Below are 23,708 nucleotides of genomic sequence, written 5' to 3'. Positions count from 1 at the left end.
CGGAGAATATTCCACCACATTTCTGATTTGTGCCTTGTCGATGGTGGACAGTGTTTGGGGAGTCAGGTGGTGAGCAACTTGCCACTGAATTCCCAGCCCAAGCCTACTGTTCCAACCACAGTATTTATATGGCTGATCCAGTTACATTTCTGGTTCATGGTAACCCCCAGAAAGCTGATGGCAGTGATACAATAATGGCAATTATTTAAAAATTAATTAATGTGATGTGCACTTAACTAGCTAGGCCAGCATTCATTGTCCATTCATAATTACCCTTTAGAAGGTGGTGCTGAACTGTATGCTTGAATCGTTGTAGTCCATGTGGTGGAAATACACCCAAAGTGTTGTTTGTGAGGGAATTCTAGGATTTTGACCTAGCAGTAGTGAAGACCACAAAGGAATAGTGAGATATTGGGTGGCACGGTAGCACAGCGGTTAGCACTGTTGCTTCATAGTGCCAGAGACCCTGGTTTGATTCCCGGGTTCGGTCACTGTCTGTGTGGAGTCTGCATGTTCTCCCTGTGTCTGCGTGGGTTTCCTCCAGGTGCTCCGGTTTCCTCCCACAGTCCAAAGATGTGTGGGTTAGGTGGATTGGTCACGCTAAATTGCCCTGTAGTGTCCCAAGGTTATATGGGGTTGCTGGGCTACGGGGATCGAGTGGAGGTGTGGGCGTAGGTAGGTTGCTCATGTTCCCATGTATTCTCTGCTCTTGTCCTTCTAGATGGTAGTGGTCATGTGTTTGAAAGGTCCTGTCTAAGGAGCCTTGGTGAGTTCCTGCAGTGCAACTTGTAGATAGTACTTACTGCTGCGACTGTGGTGGGAGTGAATGTATGTGTAAGGGATGTCAATAAAGTGGACTGCTTTCTCCTGGATGGTGTGAAGCTACTTGAGTGTTGTTGGAGCTGCACTGATCCAGGCAAATGGTGAGTATTCCATCACACTCCTGACTTGTAGATTGTGGACAGGCTTTGGGTGTCAGGAGGTGAGTTACTCGCCGTCGGATCCCTAGCCTCTGTTCGTCACTGGTAGCCACAGTATTTATATGGATAGTCCAGTTCAGTTTCTGGCCAATGGTAACCCCAGGATGTTGATTTTGGGGGTTTCAGTGATGGTGATGCCATTGGAATTCAAGGGGAAATGGTTAGATGGTCTCTTGTTGGAGATGGTCATTGTCTGACACTTCTGTATCCCGAATGTTACTTGCCATTTGACTACGAAGAGAAGGTGGTTGAACTCTCTTTTATCCCCAAGGTAATCTAACTGAAACCTGTGTCTCCCCACCGAATTAGCTTCCACATACATCCTAAAAAAGGGCAGCACGGTAGCACAGTGGTTAGCACTGTTGCTTCGCAGCTCCAGGGTCCCAGGTTCGATTCCCGGCTTGAGTCACTGTGTCACTTGAGTCTGTGCGGAGTCTGCACGTTCTCCCTGTGTCTGCGTGGGTTTCCTCCGGGTGCTCCGGTTTCCTCCCACAAGTCCTGAAAGACGTGCAGTTGGATAATTTGGACATTCTCAATTCTCCCCCAGTGTACCCGAACAGGCGCCGGAATGTGGCGACTAGGGGCTTTTCACAGTAACTTCATTGCAGTGTTAATGTAAGCCTACTTGTAACAATAAAGATTATAAAATATCCAAGACTCTCTTCACTACCTGTCCTCATCTCCAGTTCTCTTGACTCTACTCCACTCTCAGCTGTTTGTCTGATATCAACAGGGTGATATTATCTGTTTTGATTTCCTGCAAAGTGACCTTTTGACCTCACCTACTTTTACCCCATTTTTACCTCCAAAAGGAAGTTATTTTTTCCAGCCGTTTATTCAATAAAAATGCAAAATAGGATAATGGAATTATACATCTTTATTAAGGAAATACTGTTGCCAAGAAATCGTGTTTTTAAGGTTCCGAATGAATAATATGCCACAATCTGCATGTTTCTTCAGTAAGAGCTCAAAAAAACCAATTATTGTAGTACGCTTTCCTAATTTTCTAAGTAAACTTGTAATACCTTGCTCTTTTAAGGTACCTTGGTGATTCCAATTCCTCAATGGTCATTGCAGATATTTCCATGCTGACAGGATTTACTCCAGATGTACAAGATCTGAATTTGGTAAGACATCTGTCATGAGAATGTCACTTTAAGAAATGTCTGTCTGCTCATGTTACTGCAGTGATGTCAGAGTGTGGGTGGAACTGAGTTCTGGCATTGCTTTTTAGTTTCACTTTTAGAAAAGCTTGGGTGTGTCTGTGTTTCTTTGGTTTTGTTTTCAGTGTTGGAGCTGAAGCCAGACAAAGCAGGTGTACTGCTGTTCTCTCTGGCATGAAAAGACTATCTCTTGATTATTTGGTGAATTCAGAATTATAAATGTTTTCAGTAGTGAATGTAAACCTGATGTGCTTCTGCTAAAAGGTGTTTCTTTTGTCTTCTGGATGTTGTTTGGGAAGTTATTAAGCATTACTTAGTGTTGTATTCTTTGGGGGTTGTATTTGAATTGATGGTTGCTAAGATGTTCACTATGTTTTAAAAAGGTTAACTTGAGTTCATAGAATAAACATTGTTTTGCTTTAAAAAAAAGTTTCCATTTCTGCTGTACCACACCTGTAGAGTGGGCCGTGTGCTCCCCATACCACAATCTATTAAAAGTTGTGGGTCAGGTGAATTCCATGATACACTTTGGGGTTCTGTAAACCCTGGCCCATAACACATCTTTATTATCGAATAAGAACAGCTTCCATTTATATCGAAACTAAGATCATATCAAAGTTAAAATGAAAGATGCTGCATCTAAAAGTAGGGCTTTGGCTGTATTCATGGCACAAATAGAGACAAAACTTTTGATCTAGTAGCTATTACTAGTAGCAGAGTGAACAAGGTTGGCAACTAGATTTTCCGACTTGCAAAAAGGTTAGAGAAAATGGGAAAGCGGGTGGAATAACCCTGATAACAAAGGATGAGACCAAGGCAGTAGTAAGAAAAGATCTTCGACAAGAACATTGGGATGGCAAATTGATGCATAAGGATGGAGCTGCAAAATAATATAGGACAGAAAATAGTGAGAGTAGCTATAGCCACCTAAAAGTAATCCATATTACTGGATGGCATATGAAGCAGGGAATGAGAGGAACATCTAACAAAGGTAACGTAATAAGCGTCAGGACTTTAATTTTCATGTAATCTGGGCAAACCAGATTGGCAATTGTAGCTTGGAGGATAGGTTCATTGAGTGCATTTGGGAATTGAATGGGGAAAGTGTGAAATCTACTGTAGTAGGCAGGAAGGAAAAGCAGAATATCTTTTTTAAAATGACAGACTGGTAAGTGTTGGTAGTCAGAGGGATTTGAGTCAGAGTATTCACATGCAGTTAGAATGAGAAATTAGGAAGGAAAATGAAATCTTGACCTGTGTTGCAAGGAAGTTAAAGTGTGAGTACAAGAAAAGTTACAGTGAAACCAAAGGAAGTATCGTGTACTCTTTAACGAATGTTTCTTTAACGAGGGAAGGAAATATTTGCCTTGAAGTGTAACAAAGGTTCATGAGATTGATCCCTGGGATGAGAAACTGTCCTATGAGGAGAGAGTGAGTGGAATGGTCCATTTTCTCTGGAGAATGAAGAATGAGAGACGATCGCATTGAAATGTATAATGTTCTTCGAGGGCGTGACAGGCTAAATGCTGTGAGGCTGTTTCCCCAATTGGAAAATGAGGGAGCATAGGAACATTCGGCCTATTGAGCCTGCTCCACCATTCAGTAAGATCATAGTTGATCTTGCTGTAGTTTCAACTCCACTTTCCTTCTGCCCCTCCATAGTCTCAGAATAAGTGTTTGGCTGTTGAGATGACTGAGATGAGAAGACATTTCTTTACTCTGATGATTGTGAATATTTGGAATTCTCTACCCATACAACTGGGGATGCTTAGTCATTGAGAAGATTCAAACGAGCTGTATAGATTTTTGGGCATGTCGGGAATCAAGGCATATAAGGATGGTGAGGGAAAGTGTAGTTGATGTAGAAGCTCATGATCATATTAAACAGTGAAGCAGACCTGAGGGGCTGTAGACCTACCCATGTTCCTAATTCTTCTGATCGTAACTTTAGCATGTTTGAGAAATATCTCAAGGTGTTCATCACCTTGAAATAATTAAAAACCATTATGGAACTAACCTTTTGTAGACAGCAGGATCTCTTACAACCAACTAGATGAGTGACCAATTAATCTGTTTGCAGAACATAAGTGGAAGGCTCGTGTAGGCCATTGAAGCCTGTCGAGCCATTCAATAAGTTCATGGTTGAGATTCTACTTCAAGTCTGGCTCCTCACACCAATTCCCATATCCCTCGGATGAATTTTTAAAAATCCCTTAATTACCAGAGCACACAAAAATGTTGGCAGATAAGAATGGTGTTGGTTGTTGTCGGAATGTACATTTGAGTGTGGCAGCCAGTGTACGACAGGGAAACCATTTTCAGTTATGACTGAACCCAGTTTGACTATTCCGTTGGAGGTCACTGATCGTATGAATTTTTGTGCTCGCTCTAGAGATAGGAGCACCCTACCTCATTGAATATTAGAACAGAGCAGTGGGATGCCAACTACTGCATCCTTTGAACATTCAATTTTAGATGTGCCACTGTGAGATGTGGCAGGTCCGGGAGGCTTCCAGCGTCCTGGATGGCTTCATCTGCAGAAAGTGCACCCAACTGCAGCTCCTCACAGACCGCATGGTTCGGTTGGAGCAGCAATTGGATGCACTTAGGAGCATGCAGGTGGCGGAAAGCGTCATAGATCGCAGTTATGTAAGTGTGGTCACACCCAAGGTGCAGGCAGAGAAATGGGTGACCACCAGAAAGGGCAGGCAGTCAGTGCAGGAATCCCCTGTGGTTGTCCCCCTCTCGAACAGATATACCCCTTTGGATACTGTCGGGGGGGATAGCCTATCAGGGGAAAACAGCAGCAGCCAGAGCAGTGGCACCACGGCTGGCTCTGATGTTCAGAAGGGAGGGTCAAAGCGCAGAAGAGTAATAGTTATAGGGGACTCTATAGTCAGGGGAACAGATAGGCGCTTCTGTGGACGTGAAAGAGACTCCAGGATGGTATGTTGCCTCCCTGGTGCCAGGGTCCAGGATGTCTCCGAACGGGTAGAGGGAATCCTGAAGGGGGAGGGCAAACAGGTAGAGGTCGTTGTACATATTGGTACTAACGACATAGGCAGGAAGAGGCATGAGGTCCTGCAGCAGGAGTTCAGGGAGCTAGGCAGAAAGTTAAAAGACAGGACCTCGAGGGTTGTAATCTCGGGATTACTCCCTGTGCCACGTGCCAGTGAGGCTAGAAATAGGAAGATAGAGCAGACAAACACGTGGCTAAACAGCTGGTGTAGGAGGGAGGGTTTCGGTTATCTGGACCACTGGGAGCTCTTCCGGGGCAGGTGTGACCTGTATAAGATGGACGGGTTGCATCTAAACCGGAGAGGCATAAATATCCTGGCCGCGAGATTTGCTAGTGTCACACGGGAGGGTTTAAACTAGTATGGCAGGGGGGTGGGCACGGGAGCAATAGGTCAGAAGGTGAGAGCGTTGAGGGAGAACTAGGGAATATGGACAGTGTGGCTCTGAGGCAGAGCAGACGGGGAGAAGTTGCTGAACACAGCGGGTCTGGTGGCCTGAAGTGCATATGTTTTAATGCAAGGAGCATTACGGGTAAGGCAGATGAACTTAGAGCTTGGATTAGTACTTGGAACTATGATGTTGTTGCCATTACAGAGACCTGGTTGAGGGAAGGGCAGGATTGGCAGCTAAACGTTCCAGGATTTAGATGTTTCAGGCGGGATAGAGGGGGATGTAAAAGGGGAGGCGGAGTTGCGCTACTTGTTCAGGAGAGTATCACAGCTATACAGCGAGAGGACACCTCAGAGGGCAGTGAGGCTATATGGGTAGAGATCAGGAATAAGAAGGGTGCAGTCACAATGTTGGGGGTATACTACAGGCCTCCCAACAGCCAGCGGGAGATAGAGGAGCAGATAGGTAGACAGATTTTGGAAAAGAGTAAAAACAACAGGGTTGTGGTGATGGGAGACTTCAACTTCCCCAATATTGACTGGGACTCACTTAGTGCCAGGGGCTTAGACGGGGCAGAGTTTGTAAGGAGCATCCAGGAGGGCTTCTTAAAACAATATGTAAACAGTCCAACTAGGGAAGAGGCGGTACTGGACCTGGTATTGGGGAATGAGCCCGGCCAGGTGGTAGATGTTTCAGTAGGGGAGCATTTCGGTAACAGTGACCACAATTCAGTAAGTTTTAAAGTACTGGTGGACAAGGATAAGAGTGGTCCGAGGATGAATGTGCTAAATTGGGGGAAGGCTAATTATAACAATATTAGGCGGGAACTGAAGAGCATAGATTGGGGGCGGATGTTTGAGGGCAAATCAACATCTGACATGTGGGAGGCTTTCAAGTGTCAGTTGATAGGAATACAGGACAGGCATGTTCCTGTGAGGAAGAAAGACAAATACGGCAATTTTCGGGAACCTTGGATGACGAATGATATTGTAGGCCTCGTCAAAAAGAAAAAGGAGGCATTTGTCAGGGCTAAAAGGCAGGGAACAGACGAAGCCTGTGGGGCATATAAGGAAAGTAGGAAGGAACTTAAGCAGGGAGTCAGGAGGGCTAGAAGGGGTCATGAAAAGTCATTGGCAAATAGGGTTAAGGAAAATCCCAAGGCTTTTTACACTTACATAAAAAGCAAGAGGGTAGCCAGGGAAAGGGTTGGCCCACTGAAGGATAGGCAAGGGAATCTATGTGTGGAGCCAGAGGAAATGGGCGAGGTACTAAATGAATACTTTGCATCAGTATTCACCAAAGAGAAGGAATTGGTAGATGTTGAGTCTGGAGAAGGGGGTGTAGATAGCCTGGGTCACATTGTGATCCAAAAAGACGAGGTGTTGGGTGTCTTAAAAAATATTAAGGTAGATAAGTCCCCAGGGCCGGATGGGATCTACCCCAGAATACTGAAGGAGGCTGGAGAGGAAATTGCTGAGGCCTTGACAGAAATCTTTGGATCCTCGCTGTCTTCAGGGGATGTCCCGGAGGACTGGAGAATAGCCAATGTTGTTCCTCTGTTTAAGAAGGGTGGCAGGGATAATCCCGGGAACTACAGGCCGGTGAGCCTTACTTCAGTGGTAGGGAAATTACTGGAGAGAATTCTTCGAGACAGGATCTACTCCCATTTGGAAGCAAATGGACGTATTAGTGAGAGGCAGCACGGTTTTGTGAAGGGGAGGTCGTGTCTCACTAACTTGATCGAGTTTTTCGAGGAGGTCACTAAGATGATTGATGCAGGTAGGGCAGTAGATGTTGTCTATATGGACTTCAGTAAGGCCTTTGACAAGGTCCCTCATGGTAGACTAGTACAAAAGGTGAAGTCACACGGGATCAGGGGTGAACTGGCAAGGTGGATACAGAACTGGCTAGGCCATAGAAGGCAGAGGGTAGCAATGGAGGGATGCTTTTCTAATTGGAGGGCTGTGACCAGTGGTGTTCCACAGGGATCAGTGCTGGGACCTTTGCTCTTTGTAGTATATATAAATGATTTGGAGGAAAATGTAACTGGTCTGATTAGTAAGTTTGCAGACGACACAAAGGTTGGTGGAATTGCGGATAGCGATGAGGACTGTCTGAGGATACAGCAGGATTTAGATTGTCTGGAGACTTGGGCGGAGAGATGGCAGATGGAGTTTAACCTGGACAAATGTGAGGTAATGCATTTTGGAAGGGCTAATGCAGGTAGGGAATATACAGTGAATGGTAGAACCCTCAAGAGTATTGAAAGTCAAAGAGATCTAGGAGTACAGGTCCACAGATCACTGAAAGGGGCTACACAGGTGGAGAAGGTAGTCAAGAAGGCATACGGCATGCTTGCCTTCATTGGCCGGGGCATTGAGTATAAGAATTGGCAAGTCATGTTGCAGCTGTATAGAACCTTAGTTAGGCCACACTTGGAGTATAGTGTTCAATTCTGGTCGCCACACTACCAGAAGGATGTGGAGGCTTTAGAGAGGGTGCAGAAGAGATTTACCAGAATGTTGCCTGGTATGGAGGGCATAAGCTATGAGGAGCGATTGAATAAACTCGGTTTGTTCTCACTGGAACGAAGGAGGTTGAGGGGCGACCTGATAGAGGTATACAAAATTATGAGGGGCATAGACAGAGTGGATAGTCAGAGGCTTTTCCCCAGGGTAGAGGGGTCAATTACTAGGGGGCATAGGTTTAAGGTGAGAGGGGCAAAGTTTAGAGTAGATGTACGAGGCAAGTTTTTTACGCAGAGGGTAGTGGGTACCTGGAACTCACTACCGGAGGAGGTAGTGGAGGCAGGGACGATAGGGACATTTAAGGGGCATCTTGACAAATATATGAATAGGATGGGAATAGAAGGATACGGACCCAGGAAGTGTAGAAGATTGTAGTTTAGTCGGGCAGTATGGTCGGCACGGGCTTGGAGGGCCGAAGGGCCTGTTCCTGTGCTGTACATTTCTTTGTTCTTTGTTTGTTCTTTAGTTCTCTCAACTTCAAATGATCGCAGTATACTTTTATTTAGTTCTAAAATCTAAAAAGAAACTTCCTTTACAATGATGAGTGAATGTTAACAATGAAATTCACAATTTTCTTTCATAGGACTAACCATTAATCCAGTCTTGTTAGAAGAAGTATTAATGTGATGCAGAGTATAATTGAACGTGAAATACTTAAGAAATGTAAATATTGTTCTTCTCTCACTTGCCCTCAGAGACAATGTTGATGCTCTTTTCCCCTCACTTTCACTTCACTGACGTTCTTCTCCTTCTCATTAGCTTACCCCTTCCCCACCCATCAATCCACGCTGTCTTCGAACCCCAGTTCTTGCTGCTTTCATCATTCCTCTCACTTCTTTAGTTCAGACTGGTGTTATTGCGCAAACCAAATTCTACTGGTGTGAATGAATCTGCAATTGGTTTGATATTTCAGGCATGATGCTGAGTTTCTGCACCTGTCTGAAACCATCTCACCAAACTATGTGTAATCATATATCCTCTTGGTGTATGTATGAGCAAATCATAACTTGATAACATTCAGCCGGATTTATTTCCAGCTGAACAACGGAGTGGACGGTTACATATCAAGATATGAACTAGACAAGGCATTATCAACCCAAGGATCACTGATCATTTATTTGGATTTGGTAAGAGACAATCTATAGTTTGAGTATTGTAAGATAGAAGAAAGACCATGGGCGGGATTCTCCGTTACCCGACACCGATTTCGTAATCGATGATCGGGCGGAGAATCGCTTTATACGATGGAATGGGGGTCGGCGCCTGTTTTTGTGTGCTTCACCCTCTCCAAAGTGGCGACACACGCCATTGGGATGGCCTCAGGATGCCCTCCCCTGATGCGCCGCTCCCCCCATTGGGCTGTGTTCCCGACCGCAGTCTCAGCAGTCGCGAACTGTGTCCAGCGCCGCCACAGTCGGACGGGAGCCGTGCTGCTGGCCAGGGGGGGTTTCCACGAGGGATTGTGGGGGGTGGCGAGGAAGTGTCCAGGAGGGCACTATCTGGCAGGTCGGGTCCACGCGCCAGCGCCATGTTGTACAGCCCGACTGCTGTAGATTGTCGCCATGGGCATGTGCGGCCATGGTCCTGGCAATTCTCCAGGCGTTTATATCGTGAACGCCAGGCATTTTACGTGGTGCGGCTGCTAGCTCTCACCAGTTGAAGGATCGGTGCCGGGGCGGCGCCGATGTTTCCCACGTAAAACGCCATGGATGCCCCGGACATAGCATGAAAATCAGAGAATCCTGCCCCATGGCTCAGGTTTTCACTCCTGGGTCTGATGTGCAGGGATGGGAGAATTCCTAGCTTTGTGAATCTGGCCTTTAAAAAAAATGTCTGCCCAGACTTTCTCCACACCCTCTCTAGAAGTTGGAATTTTCAGGCCAGGGGCGAGTCGAGTGGACAAACTGGCTAGAAATGAGGAGGCTGCCGCGTATGGAGAGAATGCTGGGAGAAAGGCCTATCTCGGGGCTCTGGCACTCTGCCCAAATTTTTTTAAAAATTAAAGCATTAACATTGTCCAACCTCACCCACACGCGCTCTCCATGACAGTCGTGCACCTACCTCCATGGCCCCTTTTACCCCCGTGGCTACCTGTGTCCTTCTACTCACCCCCATGCCACCTCATATTCCCACCGCCATGGTCCTTTCTAACCCATGCCAACTTAGTCCAAGTTACGAATTTGGCATGAAAATCCATCCCACCACTCACCACAATTTTCCCTTGTACCCTCCACGACAGCTCACCTAGTATGTAACAAACCTTAGAATCCATTTTGGCAAAAAATAAAATTGTGTCTAAAGATAACATGAATATTTGAAAAAACACTCATTTGATTTAAAAAGTAAAAATCTTTTATGGAAACAACAATATTATTTAAGGACTTAATCTCTTATGACAACAAATATTTCTATTCTATAACCACTTGGATCAGTCAATCAAACTGCTCACAAAACAGGCACTTGATATGATAAAATCAGCCATTGGAGTGCAAATTCTATCATGAGAGCTCCAAAGCCTACGCCAACAGTCGGAAAGCATGGATTTATGATTTTTACATCTTTAAAGTCAAACTGAGTTAAATCCATTGACAGCTTTGACAATTCTAATGTGTTTTGACAGTTCCTTGGCATCTTAGAAGTTTGTCGACAGCATTGGCAGTTCCAATGAGTTTATGCACTTTTTCCACACAATCATGCCTAATTTGTCACAATCTGGATGGGTGCTTTACTTACTGCAAAGACTGCCTTGCTTCTCCCCAAGATGTCCTCGGACCATATTAAAAGAGGTATCTTACCTCTTCAAAGGCTACCCTAGCTATCCGAACAATAAGTTCAGGCTGCCTCACACATGACCTAATAAAAAACAAAGAACAATACAGCACGGGAACATGCCCTTCGGCCCATCGAGCCTGCGCCGATCACGTGTCCTATCTCGATCAAACGCCTGTATCCTTCTATACCCCTTCTGATCATGTGTCTATCCAGTTAAGTCTTAAAAGTCGCTAATGTATCTGCCTCAACTACCTCACTTGACAGTGCATTCCAGGCCACCATCACCCTCTGTGTAAAATACTTCCCCCACACATCTCCACTGAACCTATCCCCTCTCACTTTGAACTTCTCCATCGTAAAACAACCTGTTCTTAAGTGTTTACACATACATCCCTGTGAGACACCACCAATCAACATGTCCCCCTCCTTTGTGAATACCGATGCAAAATATTCATTTAGGATCTCACCTACTTCATTTGGTTCCACACATAATTTCCCTCCTTTGTCCTTGAGTGGACCAACTCTTTCTCTCGCTACTCTCTTGTTCCTAATATATGTATAAAATGTCTTGGGATTCTCCTGAATCCTGTCTGCCAAGTACATTTAATGACCCCTTTTTTGCCCTGTTAACTCCCTACTTGAGCTTTTTTCTACTTTCCTTGTATTCTTCAAAAGTTTCATCTGTTTTAGTTGCTGGACCTCACGCATGCATCCTTTTTCTTTTTGACTAGATTCACAATTTCCCTGGTCATCCACAGCTCCTGAATCCTGCCTTTCCTGACTTTCCATTTCACCGGCACATGCCTTTCCTGCACTCCCATCGACTGCTCCTTAAGACTCCCACATGCCAAATGTGGATTTACCTTCAAACAGCCCTTCCCAAACAGCAGCCTCCAAATCCAGCCTAATCTGGTTGTAGTTAGCCTTCCCCCAATTTAGCACCTTAACCCTAGGACAACACTCGTCCTTTTCCTTGAGTATCCGGAAGCTTACGGAATTGTGGTCACTGTTCGCCACATGTTCCTTTTCACAGTAACTTCATTGCAGTGTTAATGTAAGCCTACTTGTGACAATAAAGATTATTATTATGTTCCCCCACTGCAACTTTGATGACCTGGCCGAACTCGTTCCCTAGTACTAGGTCCAGCATAGCCCCCTCTCTAGCCGGACTATCCACATATTGTTCCAAAAAACCTTCCTGGATACACTTAACAAATTCCTCACCATCCGGACCCCTAGCCCTAAGGGATTTCCAGTCAATATGAGGAAAATTAAAGTCTCCCGCTACAACAACCCTATTATTTCTATATCTATCAAGAATCTGCTTACATATCTGTTCTTCAACTTCCTATGGGCTGTTGGAATGCCTGTAGTACACCCCCATCATAGTGACTGCCCCCTTCCTATTTCTGAGATCTACCCACAGTGCCTCATTTCTTGATTCTTCCAAGCTGCCCTCCCTCTGTACAGCTGTAATATGTTCTCTAACCAGTATTGCAATTCCACCACCTCTTTTTCCTTCTCCCCTGTCTCGACTAAAACACCTATATCCTGGAATATTTAGCTGCCAGTCCTGTCCCTTTTTTAACCATATCCAAGTTCCGTTCTTGAATCAAGGCTCTAAGTTCATCTGTCTTACCTGTTGTACTCTCTGCTTTGAAGCAGATACACTCCAGACCTCCAGGCCCACTGAGCCCTTCCTCTTTGGCAGCCTGGCCCTGGTACCATGCTCATCCCCAGTCTCTACACTTGCTGGTTTATTGTTCTGATCCCCCCACCCCCGGCCACATTAATTTAAACCCACCTGAACCATACTAGCAAACCTCCCAGCTAGGATATTGGTGCCTCTCCAGTTCAGATGTAACCCTAATGTTGAGATTCAAACTCCTGACCCTTCAAAATCCAACTTCAGTGGAGGCAGCTGATGATTCAATGGCCAGCTGCCTCTGTAAACCCTGCATGCATGAACGCCGGACAAACTTCATTTTTGTGCCCTTCAAAAGTGCGAAAAGCCATGTTTCGGCCAGGACTTTAGTTTTTTTTTAGCATTTCTGCTATTTTCAGTTGACCGAGAACTTACCTGTCATGTCCAAAATCTGGACCAGTGTCAGGCTATCCCAAAACACTTTACAGAAATTTTTGAGTTTTGAACTGTCAAAGATTGTTGTACTGCTGCCAGCGGGCAATTAACCTGGTCAGTTTTAGTTGCCTACCCACTTGGTTTCTGTCAGGTTGGGTGGCTTTAAAACTGACCCCTATCCGAACTATGCTCCCCACTATTAGTCCAAATTGTTGCCAAATTCATTAAAACCATTTTTTGGTTTCTGATCTAACAAAAGAACCAAGGACCACTCAAGGACACAGAAAGCTCGTGCTGCCCCCACAGACACAAGGAACACCCCTCCCCGCTCCATTGGACACAGGGTCTTCCCATCCCCACGGACACAGGGAACACCCCACCCACATGGACAACCTGAATGGAAGCTCCCTAGCACTGTCCCTGCAGGTACTGTTGGTCAAGTTCACCTTTTACAAAACCTATCGTAAACCCTGCCGATATGACGTCTCACTGATGGCATGGGATGGGTGATATCCCTACGTTGGGGGATGATACCGCAGGATGTCTTGCGAACTAAATGGTAATAATATTACTTTTCATCGCAGGAACCCCATTATATCGTTGGCAGGGGACAGGACAATCAAGCAGGGAATTCCACTGCGTGAAAACCGTTTTAGGACTCACCCTTGATTCTCTGCTCCCGTTGATATTCCTGCCCACTGAAAACGGGTGGGGAAAATGCCCCCCCAATGTGTTCATCCATGCTTTACGTGCATTCATGTCTATGTTTAACAGTCTCAAAGGACAAAGTACCTCTCCCAAACAGTACCCCATTCCAAAGAACTCCACAAACTTTAAACCTTTCCCTGATGGATCTAAAGTGGGATGAGTTGGGCATCACAAGAGCCAAAATTGACTGTAACTGAAGGCAGCTGCACTTTACTGTGTGCAATGCCTTGCTGAACCACAAATGTGCAAAGTACCACCCTCTACCAACCCCTCTCCACACAGCCACCCCACCATCTGGAGAAAATGGTGGGTGATGGTTTTAGGAGTAGAACTTCTGGTGCCATTTTTGCTAAGCCAGGGACCCTCTCCATCATGGTGAGAATTTTGATATCGGTTTCAGAATTTAAAAAGTATTTTGTTGAGATTGGATTTTAGTTTAGACTGCGTTAATAATTCTAAATGGTGTTTACTTGCGTATTTCAATCATGCCTGCATTATGTGAAGTTTGAATTCTCATTAGCATCTTTGAAACAATCGCTTGTTGAATATCATCAGGTGAATTATATTCCCAATAGGGCTACTACTGTCTTCACATATGCAGATTAACCCTTTTGGCTCATCTTTAATCGATTGAGTTCTGATTTTCTCTTTTAAATTACTGACAGGTTTCACATACAGAAGACACTTGCTTGGGATTTAAAGTACATCAATTCTTCAAAGTTGGACTTATCCAACCAGCTTCTGTCAAGGTTTATGAATATTACGATACAGGTGAGTACTTGTAAGGCTGTTGTGCTGACTTTGTTTGACATCTCTTGAGTGGAGACTAAGGTCATAAGAAAAAGGTTAAGTTGAAAAGAATGTCATGAGGAAAATAAGAGATTGACACAGAATGGTTATGAAAAGATGGGTATTAAAAGTTTTTTAAAACAACGTTCAGCTGTAAAACTTAAAATATTTATTGTCCTGGCAATATAAAACTTAGGTCATTCCTCAAAAAGGGAAGAATACCAAGGTCAGGTATCTCAAATGTGTTCATTGCCATAATTTGGTAATTCCTTTCTGTTTATTGTTAGGGAACTTTGATACAATTGCTTGGCAGATAGAAATGTATGGTCTTATATTTCAAGATTTTCAATAGTTCTGAATTAAAAAGTTACGCCATTTTCTAGGTGGTCAGTTTTCAGTGTTTTAATAAATTGTGTGAGAATTGTTTCTCTAACTTGTCTTAATCTATCCATATTATATTCATGTCATTTTTGTTATCTACATGCAGAGAACAGTTGCACTAAATTCTACAATGTCAATGCAAACAGTGGTATGCTTAGTAAAATCTGTGAAGGTGATGTTTGCAGATGTGCAGAAGGTAGGATTCAGTTATAAATTTTATATGCAATTTTTTTAAATTTGATGCACTGTAGTATTTGTCTGCTCATTATTGACTTGTTATCTGTGCAAACTTGACTTAAATCAGCTCAATAGCACAGAGAATCCATACCAATTTAGTAATTTTGTATAAGTATACATTTAATGATAGAAGCAAATCTAAAGAGATGATCTGCAATCCTCTTCTTCTCATGCTCAGTTCCACGGCCAGGGAGCATGGGATTGAGATGGACTAAAGGTTTTGTCAGATACTTCGACCTGCGCACCTTGTGATCATAGCTTCCTGCTTGGACCATAGTCACTGACCCTGGCTTATATTTTTGACCATCCATCGCCCAATGAGACTTTGGTGTATCTCCTGTAAGTATGCTTCAATTTCATATTCATAAAACAGCAACAAGGCCACAGTCGAAGGTACAGGAAATATTGAAACATGAGGGGCACGATTCTCCGGAAAGATTGTAGCGAATGGGAATTGCCATGCGCTTCCCGACACTCGGCCCAGCGAGGCCGCCAATGCTATTCAAAGTTAATTGGTCAACTTAACGAGGCCTCATGGGCTTCTCACTGCAATTGAAGGCTCGCCAGCTGATTCGCCGGCACTGCGCTTGCCAATCCACCACTAACAAGATCGAGCAGCACTTAAGCAACACTTGCTCAGCCAACCCCAGCCAGTTTGCAACAATGGCGCACAGGAGACTGGCCCCAGCCAGACGCTGTGGAAGCCAGGGGGATGTCCTTTTCCCCCCCCCCCCCCCCCCCCCCGAGGGTCCAGGAGGGTCAGCCATAGGACAGCCAGTGCTGCCTGGGACGAGGTGGCGGCGGACTTTGACGCTTTATTGAAGCGTTTGTGACAACAATGAAATTATTATTATTGTGCATTAAATCCAGCAATTAGAGAATAATGGCAACATATCAAATGGTTAGAGACACTTCAGCCACCTCAATTCAATAAACAGCACTTACTCATGGAAGTAAAATTTGATACATAAAAGTATAACATTTACAGGAAAATGGTCTTAGTTCCATGATCACATTTTTTGATACTGTAACAAAAGGAAAATATTTTGTTTGCTGGAAATTTGAAATAACAACAGAAAATTATGGAAGTTATCAGCAGATCTGGCCACAGCGGGCAGTATAATCAAAGATCCCTCCCACCCGGCTTACTCACTCTTCCAACTTCTTCCATCGGGCAGGAGATACAGAAGTCTGCGAACACGCACGAACAGACTCAAAAACAGCTTCTTCCCCACTGTTACCAGACTCCTAAATGACCCTCTTATGGACTGACTTCATTAACACTACACCCTGTATGCTTCACCCGATGCCAGTGCTTATGTAGTTACATTGTATATGTTGTGTTGCCCTATTATGTATTTTCTTTTATTCCCTTTTCTTCTCATGTACTTAATGATCTGTTGAGCTGCTCGCAGAAAAATACTTTTCACTGTACCTCGGTACACGTGACGATAAACAAATCCAATCCAATCCTTGGAGGGAGATTCAAAGGTGACCAGCGGAATTCTCCTATCTTGCAAGTGGCAGGGTTTGTGGTGGATGGGGGCGGAGAATCTAGTGACAGGCAAAACGTTGGAAATCCACCAGTGTAAAAACACTTTGTAATTTGTCTGATAGTGGGTTAGTTAATTTTATGAACTCCATTTGCATTCATTAACATCTCACAAATGCTCATTAAAACAGCTATTTACCAGAACCTCCTCACCTTCCAAAATTTTTTTACGCCAGCGGGAGATCAAGTTGGCCTCAAATCCATTTGAAAATTAATGGCATGTACAAGTCGGGCCTCAGTTCACTAGTTACTTTGAGGTGAGTGCAACATACATGGCTGACTTCCTGTAGCGCTGTGCCCTTCTTCTTGCAATGAATGCCACACTGTTGGGGTTGTAGGGTTCGTCTGCTCCTGCTCTTTGCTGACCTTGTCCAGAAGAGCACCATTGTGCTGTGGTATTTATGCAGACCTCCACTTTCAGATGCTGACCGAGGCCAAGGCTGAGGAGTGCAAAGGTCTTCTACTCTCTATACTTGACTCATTTTCCCAAAAGGACAACTGTGCAGCAATAGTCAGGTAGAACTCCACTTTCACAAATGAGCATTTGGACCAGGAATGAGATGTGAAGGGAGTGTGCAATGGGAAAGAAGGACTGTGCAAGGTGTAGCCATCTGAGATGGCCACCTTCAAAGGACCATGGTAATTATGGCCAACCCAGGACTCAGACAGATACAGCGCTTCTGTGTATTTGAAACGCAGGTAGCTAGACCTGATCGAAATCCCCGTTCGTTTGCATTTTAATGGCCCGTTCCCCAGAACAATAGGACTCCAATCAAGAAACCGGTCCAGCCACAGACTGATGGGCGCCACTCCCTTTATTCAGAGAGCCCAACTGCCAAGGTCAATGTCCGCTAAGGACCTGCCCAGCTACCAAGGCACCCACCCCTTTATTGGCCGAAATTGAAGACAGTGATCAGAGCCTTGTCGAACTATTGGGTCCAAGGTTAAGGTCCGCACCAAAGAGCGCAAAATCCCAGAGGGATAAACGAGGACACAGCCATGTGTTCTGCCTCTTTTGGATCCAGTTTGTGCCAGCCCAAATGCAGCATAACGACCAGACAGCCAAGTTCAAGACCAACGATCGCTACCTGACGGATGAGCCCAGCAGAGACAGAGCCACTTCTTCAAACCAGCCACGCGAGATCAAGATAAAGGCCTTATCCACTTGCACAGTGCCGGTCGCCTGAAGTTAAGTATAGTTTATTGTAGTTGATAGGCAGAGTTTAACTTGTAGTGTATTGCGCTTGCATGTCAAAGTAACCCTTGTGTGTAAATAAACCATCTTTGAACTTGAACTGATTAACTGGTTGTGTAGTCATTTGACCGATACACGGGAAAGCCTTGTGGTTCAGTAAGAGAAATAGAAACACCCACAGTATTGGTGACGCTGTTGGGACATAACATCGTATCATAAAAAGAGCCTCAGTATTATATTGGCGACTCTAAAGAGCAACATTATTGGTGACGCTGGTGGGATAGTATTCCATTCCGATTGGCAACAAAGGGCTGTGGGGGAGGGGAACACAGGGGGATACAATGGGGAAGGAAGACTTTACAAGGGCTCTGTGGCAGGAAGGAGAATAATGGAGCAGAAGGCAAGGAGATGGAAGATGAGGAACAATGGAAGCCAGAGGATAGACTGAGGGTTCGGACATTGGAGGCTGAGAAAGCTACATGAAACACTAACAATGTTGGGGGGGGGGGGGGGCAGAATCAAAAGGATCTCCCATTTTTGATTGGAAGGGGATGTGTGCAGACTCTGGAATAGGAGCAGCGGGTGGGGGTGCTGTGAGTTTGGCACATGAGGGATGGGTCGCATGCAGACTTAGAAGTTGGGGCGTTTTTGTTTGGAAGGGGACACTGTTTTCATTAGTCTTCATGGCAATGGGGAACTCTGTGTAAATCCAAGTCATTGGGATGGGGTCACGGAGTACAGACACTCCTGTGGCGATGTTGAAAGGAGGGCAGATTATAGGCATTCCAAGGGCTATATGAAACTCATAATCAGAAGTCAGAGAAAGGAAACAGTCCAGGGTGTATTTGGTATGCAACAGGAGGAATCATTGAGGTCATGGTGCGCACCAGCTGCAGGACAAGGCAAGGACCATTCAGATGGCTCACTACAACGCATTCTAATAGGATTTCACGCATCATCTCGTTGTATTGTGCCCTTCACAATTTGGCAATGCAAAGGTATGGTCCCTTGCCAGAGGGTGAACTGGAGGCGGATCTGAGCCCATCAGAGGATAAAGATCTGGAGGCCAAGGAACCACTTCAAATAAAAATGTTAATACATCACCCTGACATCACACAAGGGTCCGGAGACCAGTTAAACTGAGGTTGATGCCACATGAATGTTAATCTCACAGTGGGACACTATCATTGAGTGGGAGGGGACATGTGGCGGCATGTAGGTGGAGGCCGCAAGTTAGGTGGCTCCCGCAAGAGTCTCTGGTTTTTGGACTTTTATGCCTGGTCTCAGGGATGGCTTTTGGATGAATTGGTATGAGAAGTCAAAAGGAGGTTGGGTAATGTCAAAATCCCAGTAGAAAGGTACTGGAAAGAAGACGATGAGCGAATGTCCGCCGGCGAGTGCTGCTGAGAGTCCTGCAGGAAAAAAGATGGCGGGGGTTTGGTTGTCGGGTGGGTCTGCTCCCCTCACGGTGGAAACTCTGACTGAGATATGATGTCAGTGGAGTTTGAGAGGCAGTTTGCCAAGCATTTGGAGGTGCTTCAGAGGAATGTGGAGGGGGGGCGAGTGCCCAGATGAAGGTGGCGGCGATGAAGATGTCAGTCGAGGTGCGGGAGTGAGGTACGATCAATTGGACAAAAGACGATAGTTGAATCCAACTGAGGCTTTATTGCTATCAGATGTGTGGCCTCCCACATCGGCTGGCGAAATGGCTGCTGGCTGGAGGTCATGCATATTTATACCCCGCCTCCTGGGCAGAGCCAGCAGGCAGGGACTACCGGCGAACCTGTAGTACAGGTCCTACCGTACATCACCTAATACAGGTGCAACAGTGGTTTACCACATTCACACCCCCTGTTAAAAATTGAGTCCAGCGGGGGGGCGGGGGGGGGGGGGGGGGGGGATAACTATGTATAACAATGAGTTAATATTTACAAGATTTGAGCAAACAAATGTCCTTTGCTGTCCGGTGGACCGGTCAGAGGTTTAGCCGGGCGGGGCCTTGATGTTCCTCTGGGAGCGACGCAGTAGTGTTGGCGATGCTGGTGCTGATCTGGTCGATGGTGACTCCGGGAGCGTGCCGAAATCCTCTTCATCATCGAACATGGGCAGGGGGGGTGACAGATGGTCCTGGAGGGGGTGCTGTTGGGAGCGACGGGGAGTGGAGGGTGGCGCCGGGGCAGAGAGGCTGTGGGGGTGGAACCTGCTGGTGCCAGGTCCCTGAGGGAGACAGTATCCTGGCGGCCGTCGGGGAACACCACGTATGCGTACTGGGGGTTTGCGTGGAGCAAGTGCACCCTCTCCACCAACGGTTCCGCCTTGTGGAGTCGAACGTGCTTACGGAGAAGCATGGTTCCCGGAGCTGCGAGCCAAGTCGGGAGCGACACTCCGGATGTGGACTTCCTGGGGAAGGCAAAAAGACGTTAATGGGGTGTATTGTTCGTGGCAGTGCAGAGTAATGAGCGAATGGAGTGGAGTGCATCAGGGAGGCCCTCCTGCCAGCGGGAGGCCGGGAGGTTTCTGGACCGTAGGGCCAGCTGGACGGCCCTCCAGACCGTCCCATTCTCCCTTTCTACCTGTCCGTTTCCCCGGGGGTTATAGCTTGTCGTTCTGCTGGAGGCGATACCCCTGCTGAGCAGGAACTGATGCAGCTCATCACTCATGAATGAGGATCCCCTGTCACTGTGGATGTAGGCGGGGAACCGAACAGAGTGAAGATTGTGTTGAGGGCTTTAATGACGGTGGCAGATGTCATGTCGGGGCATGGGATGGCAAAGAGGAATCTGGAGTATTCGTCAATCACGCTGAGAAAATATGCGTGACAGTCGGTGGAGGGGAGGGGGCCTTTGAAATCCACGCTGAGGCGTTCAAAGGGGCGGGAGGCCTTCACCAGGCGCGGCGCAGTCCGGCCGGTAGAAATGCGGCTTGCACTCCACACAGACCTGGCAGTCCCTGGTGATTTTCCTTACTTCCTCGACGGAGTAGGGTAGATTTTGTGCCTTAATGAAGTGGTACAACCGTGTGACTCCTGGGTGACAAAAGCTGTCATGCAGGGCCCAGAATCGGTCTACCTGTGCGCTGGCACATGTACCTCGTGATAGAGTGTCTGGAGGTTCGTTGAGTTTGCCGGGGCGATACATAATCTCGTAATTATAGGTGGAGAGCTCGATTCTCCACTGCAAGATTTTATCATTTTTGATCTTGCCCCGCTGTGTGTTGTTGAACATGAAGGCTCCCGACCGTTGGTCAGTGAGAAGAGTGAATCTCCTGCCGGCCAGGTAATGCCTCCAATGCCGCACAGCTTCAACGATAGCTTGGGCCTCCTTTTCAACGGATGAGTGCCAAATTTCTGAGGGGTGCGGGAAAAGAATGCCACGGGCCTGCCTGCCTGATTGAGGGTGGCAGCAAGGGCGACATCTGATGCGTTGTTTTCTACCTGGAAGGGCAGTGTCTCATCTACAGCGTGCATTGTGGCCTTGGCAATATCAGCTCAGATCCGGGCGAAGGCCTGTTGGGCCTCGGCAGTCAGGGGAAACTGGGTGGACTGTATGAGTGGGCGGGCCTCGTCCGCATATTTTGGGACCCACTGAGCGTAGTACGAAAAGAACCCCAGGCAGTGTTTGAGGGCCTTGGGGCAGTGGGGGAGGGGGAGCTCCATGAAGGGGTGCATATGGTCGGGATCGGGCCCCAGAACTCCGTTCTGGACCACATAGCCGAGGATGGCTAAGCGGTTTGTGCTGAACATGCACTTCTCCTTGTTGTAAGTGAGGTTTAGGAGAGTAGCGGTGTGGAGAAATTTAGCAACGTTGGCGTCGTGGTCCTGCTGATCATGGCCGCAGATGGTGACGTTGTCTAGGTACGGAAAGGTGGCCCGCAACCCTTACCGGTCGACCATTCGGTCCATCTCCCTTTGGAAGACCGAGACCCCGTATGTGACGCCGAAGGGGACCCTAAAGAAGTGGTATAGGTGGCCGTCTGCCTCGATGGCGGTGTATGGACGGTCCGATTTACGGATGGGGAGCTGGTGGTAGGCGGATTTCAGGTCTACCGTTGAGAAGATCCGGTACTGTGCAATCTGGGTAACCATGTCAGATATGCGTGGGAGGGGATACGCGTCGAGCTGCGTGTACCGGTTGATGGTCTGGCTGTAGTTCATGACCATTTGGTGTTTCTCACCAGTTTTAACTACTGCCACTTGAGCTCTCCAGGGGCTGTTGCTGGCCTCGGTGACGCCTTCCCAAAGCAGCCGCTGGACTTCGGACCTGATGAAGGTCTTGTCCTGGGTGCTGTACCGTCTGCTCCTGGTGGCGACAGGTTTGCAATCTGGAGTTAGATTGGCAAAGAGGGAAGGTGGGTTGACCTTTAGAGTCGCGAGGCCTCAGACAGTGAGGGGTGGTAAGGGCCCGCCGAATTTCAGAGTTAGGCTCTGGAGGTTGCACTGGAAGTCCAGGCCGAGGATAAGTGCAGTGCAGAGGTTAGGGAGGACGAAGAGGCAGAAGCCGCTGAATTCTATGCCCTGGACCGTGAGCGTGACCGTACAGTACCCCCAGATCGCTACGCAATGGGATCCGGAGGCCAGGGAGATTTTTTGGTTGGCGGGGTGTATCGTGAGGGAGCAGCGCCTTACCGTATCCGGGTGTATGAAGCTTTCGGAGCTCCCGGAGTCCAGCAGGCAGGAGGTTACATGTCTGTCGACTTTCACGCTGGTGGATGCGTTGCTCAGGTTATGCAGACGAGACTGGTCGATTGACATGGACGCGAGTCTTGGTTGGCCGTCGGGTAATGGGGCGGCTGGTGAGCCCGGGTCCTGGAATGCTGGTGGTGCCCATCTGCTGAGGGGCAGACAAGATGGCGGCGCCCGAAGATCTTGAGTGTTACAAAATGGCAGTGCCCATGGAACGCACGTTGCGGGGGTGGAACAAGATGGCGGCGCCCATGAAACGCACGTGTTGCGCGGAGGGGAAGATGGCGGCGCCCACTGGCTGCACATGGTCTGAGGGGGATGGATGGCGGTGCCCATTGTCCATGACCGAGGTGGGTGGGGGCGATCGCGGCTACTGAGCAGGCCTGGCACACTGCGGCGAAGTGGCCCTTTTTCCCGCAGGCTTTACAAAGGGCAGCGCGGGCCGGGCAGCATTGGCGGGGGTGCTTCTGTTGGCCGCAAAAATAGTATCGGGGGCCCCCGGGGTTCGCTGGCTGGCATGCAGCGCAGGCGTATTGGGTGGGCAGCGCCCCCGCTGGGGCGGCTGTCAGTGGGGTCCACTAAGCTTGAGAGGGGTGGGCCGCATGGCTGGGGGTGTAGGACTGGACGTTGCGCAGGGCGACCGTCATGGAGAGCACTAGCGTTTGAGTCTCTGCAAGGCTGCGCGTGGCCCCTTCTAGGAGCCGCTAGCGTATGAGATCTGACTCAATTCCAGTCACAAAAGTGTCCGCATAAGGAGGTCTGAGTGTTCCGTGGCCGTAACAGCCTGACAGTCACAGTCCCGGACTAGTGGGATTAGGACCCGCCAGAAGTCTTCTATGGGCTCACCAGGGAGTTGAGGGCGAGTGCATGCCTGGCGAAGAGCCTGTTCGTTTTCTGTGCGTAGTTGTCCTTGAGTAGAGTCATGGCTTCGGCATAGTTCGCACGTCCTGGATTAACGTAAAGACTTTGGAGCTCAATCAGGAATATAAAATCTGAATCTACTGAGCCTCCGGAACAGGGGTTGGTGCTGCGTTGATATACGCTTCGAAGCAAGCTAGCCAGTGCTGGAAGTCCTTTCTGGCGTCGCTTGAGTGCGGATCCAGCTGCAGGCGATCCGGTTTGATACGGAGGTCCTTCCTTAGAAACTGATAGCAATAAATTGAGGCACGATGAATTGAACAAAGACGATAGTTGAATCCAAGTGAGGCTTTATTGCTATCAGCTGTGTGGCCTC

At 47.2% G+C, this 23,708-nt stretch overlaps 1 protein-coding gene across 1 annotated transcript in view; it reads left to right on the top strand.

Moving 5' to 3' along the window:
- Window positions 1-23,708, top strand: part of LOC140403226 (complement C3-like) — a 466,462-nt gene that overhangs the window by 390,083 nt on the left and 52,671 nt on the right. The window contains exons 34-37 of the mRNA XM_072490983.1: window positions 2,020-2,107; window positions 9,117-9,206; window positions 14,305-14,410; window positions 14,916-15,005. Of these exons, the coding sequence (XP_072347084.1) occupies window positions 2,020-2,107; window positions 9,117-9,206; window positions 14,305-14,410; window positions 14,916-15,005 (374 nt within the window). The remainder of the gene's footprint in view (window positions 1-2,019; window positions 2,108-9,116; window positions 9,207-14,304; window positions 14,411-14,915; window positions 15,006-23,708) is intronic.

This window comes from Scyliorhinus torazame, chromosome 27 (assembly GCF_047496885.1).
Source record: "Scyliorhinus torazame isolate Kashiwa2021f chromosome 27, sScyTor2.1, whole genome shotgun sequence".
Taxonomy (NCBI): Eukaryota; Metazoa; Chordata; class Chondrichthyes; order Carcharhiniformes; family Scyliorhinidae; genus Scyliorhinus; species Scyliorhinus torazame.
Note: the sequence above shows the minus strand (reverse complement) of the source record. Positions and strands in the feature narration are given on the sequence as shown.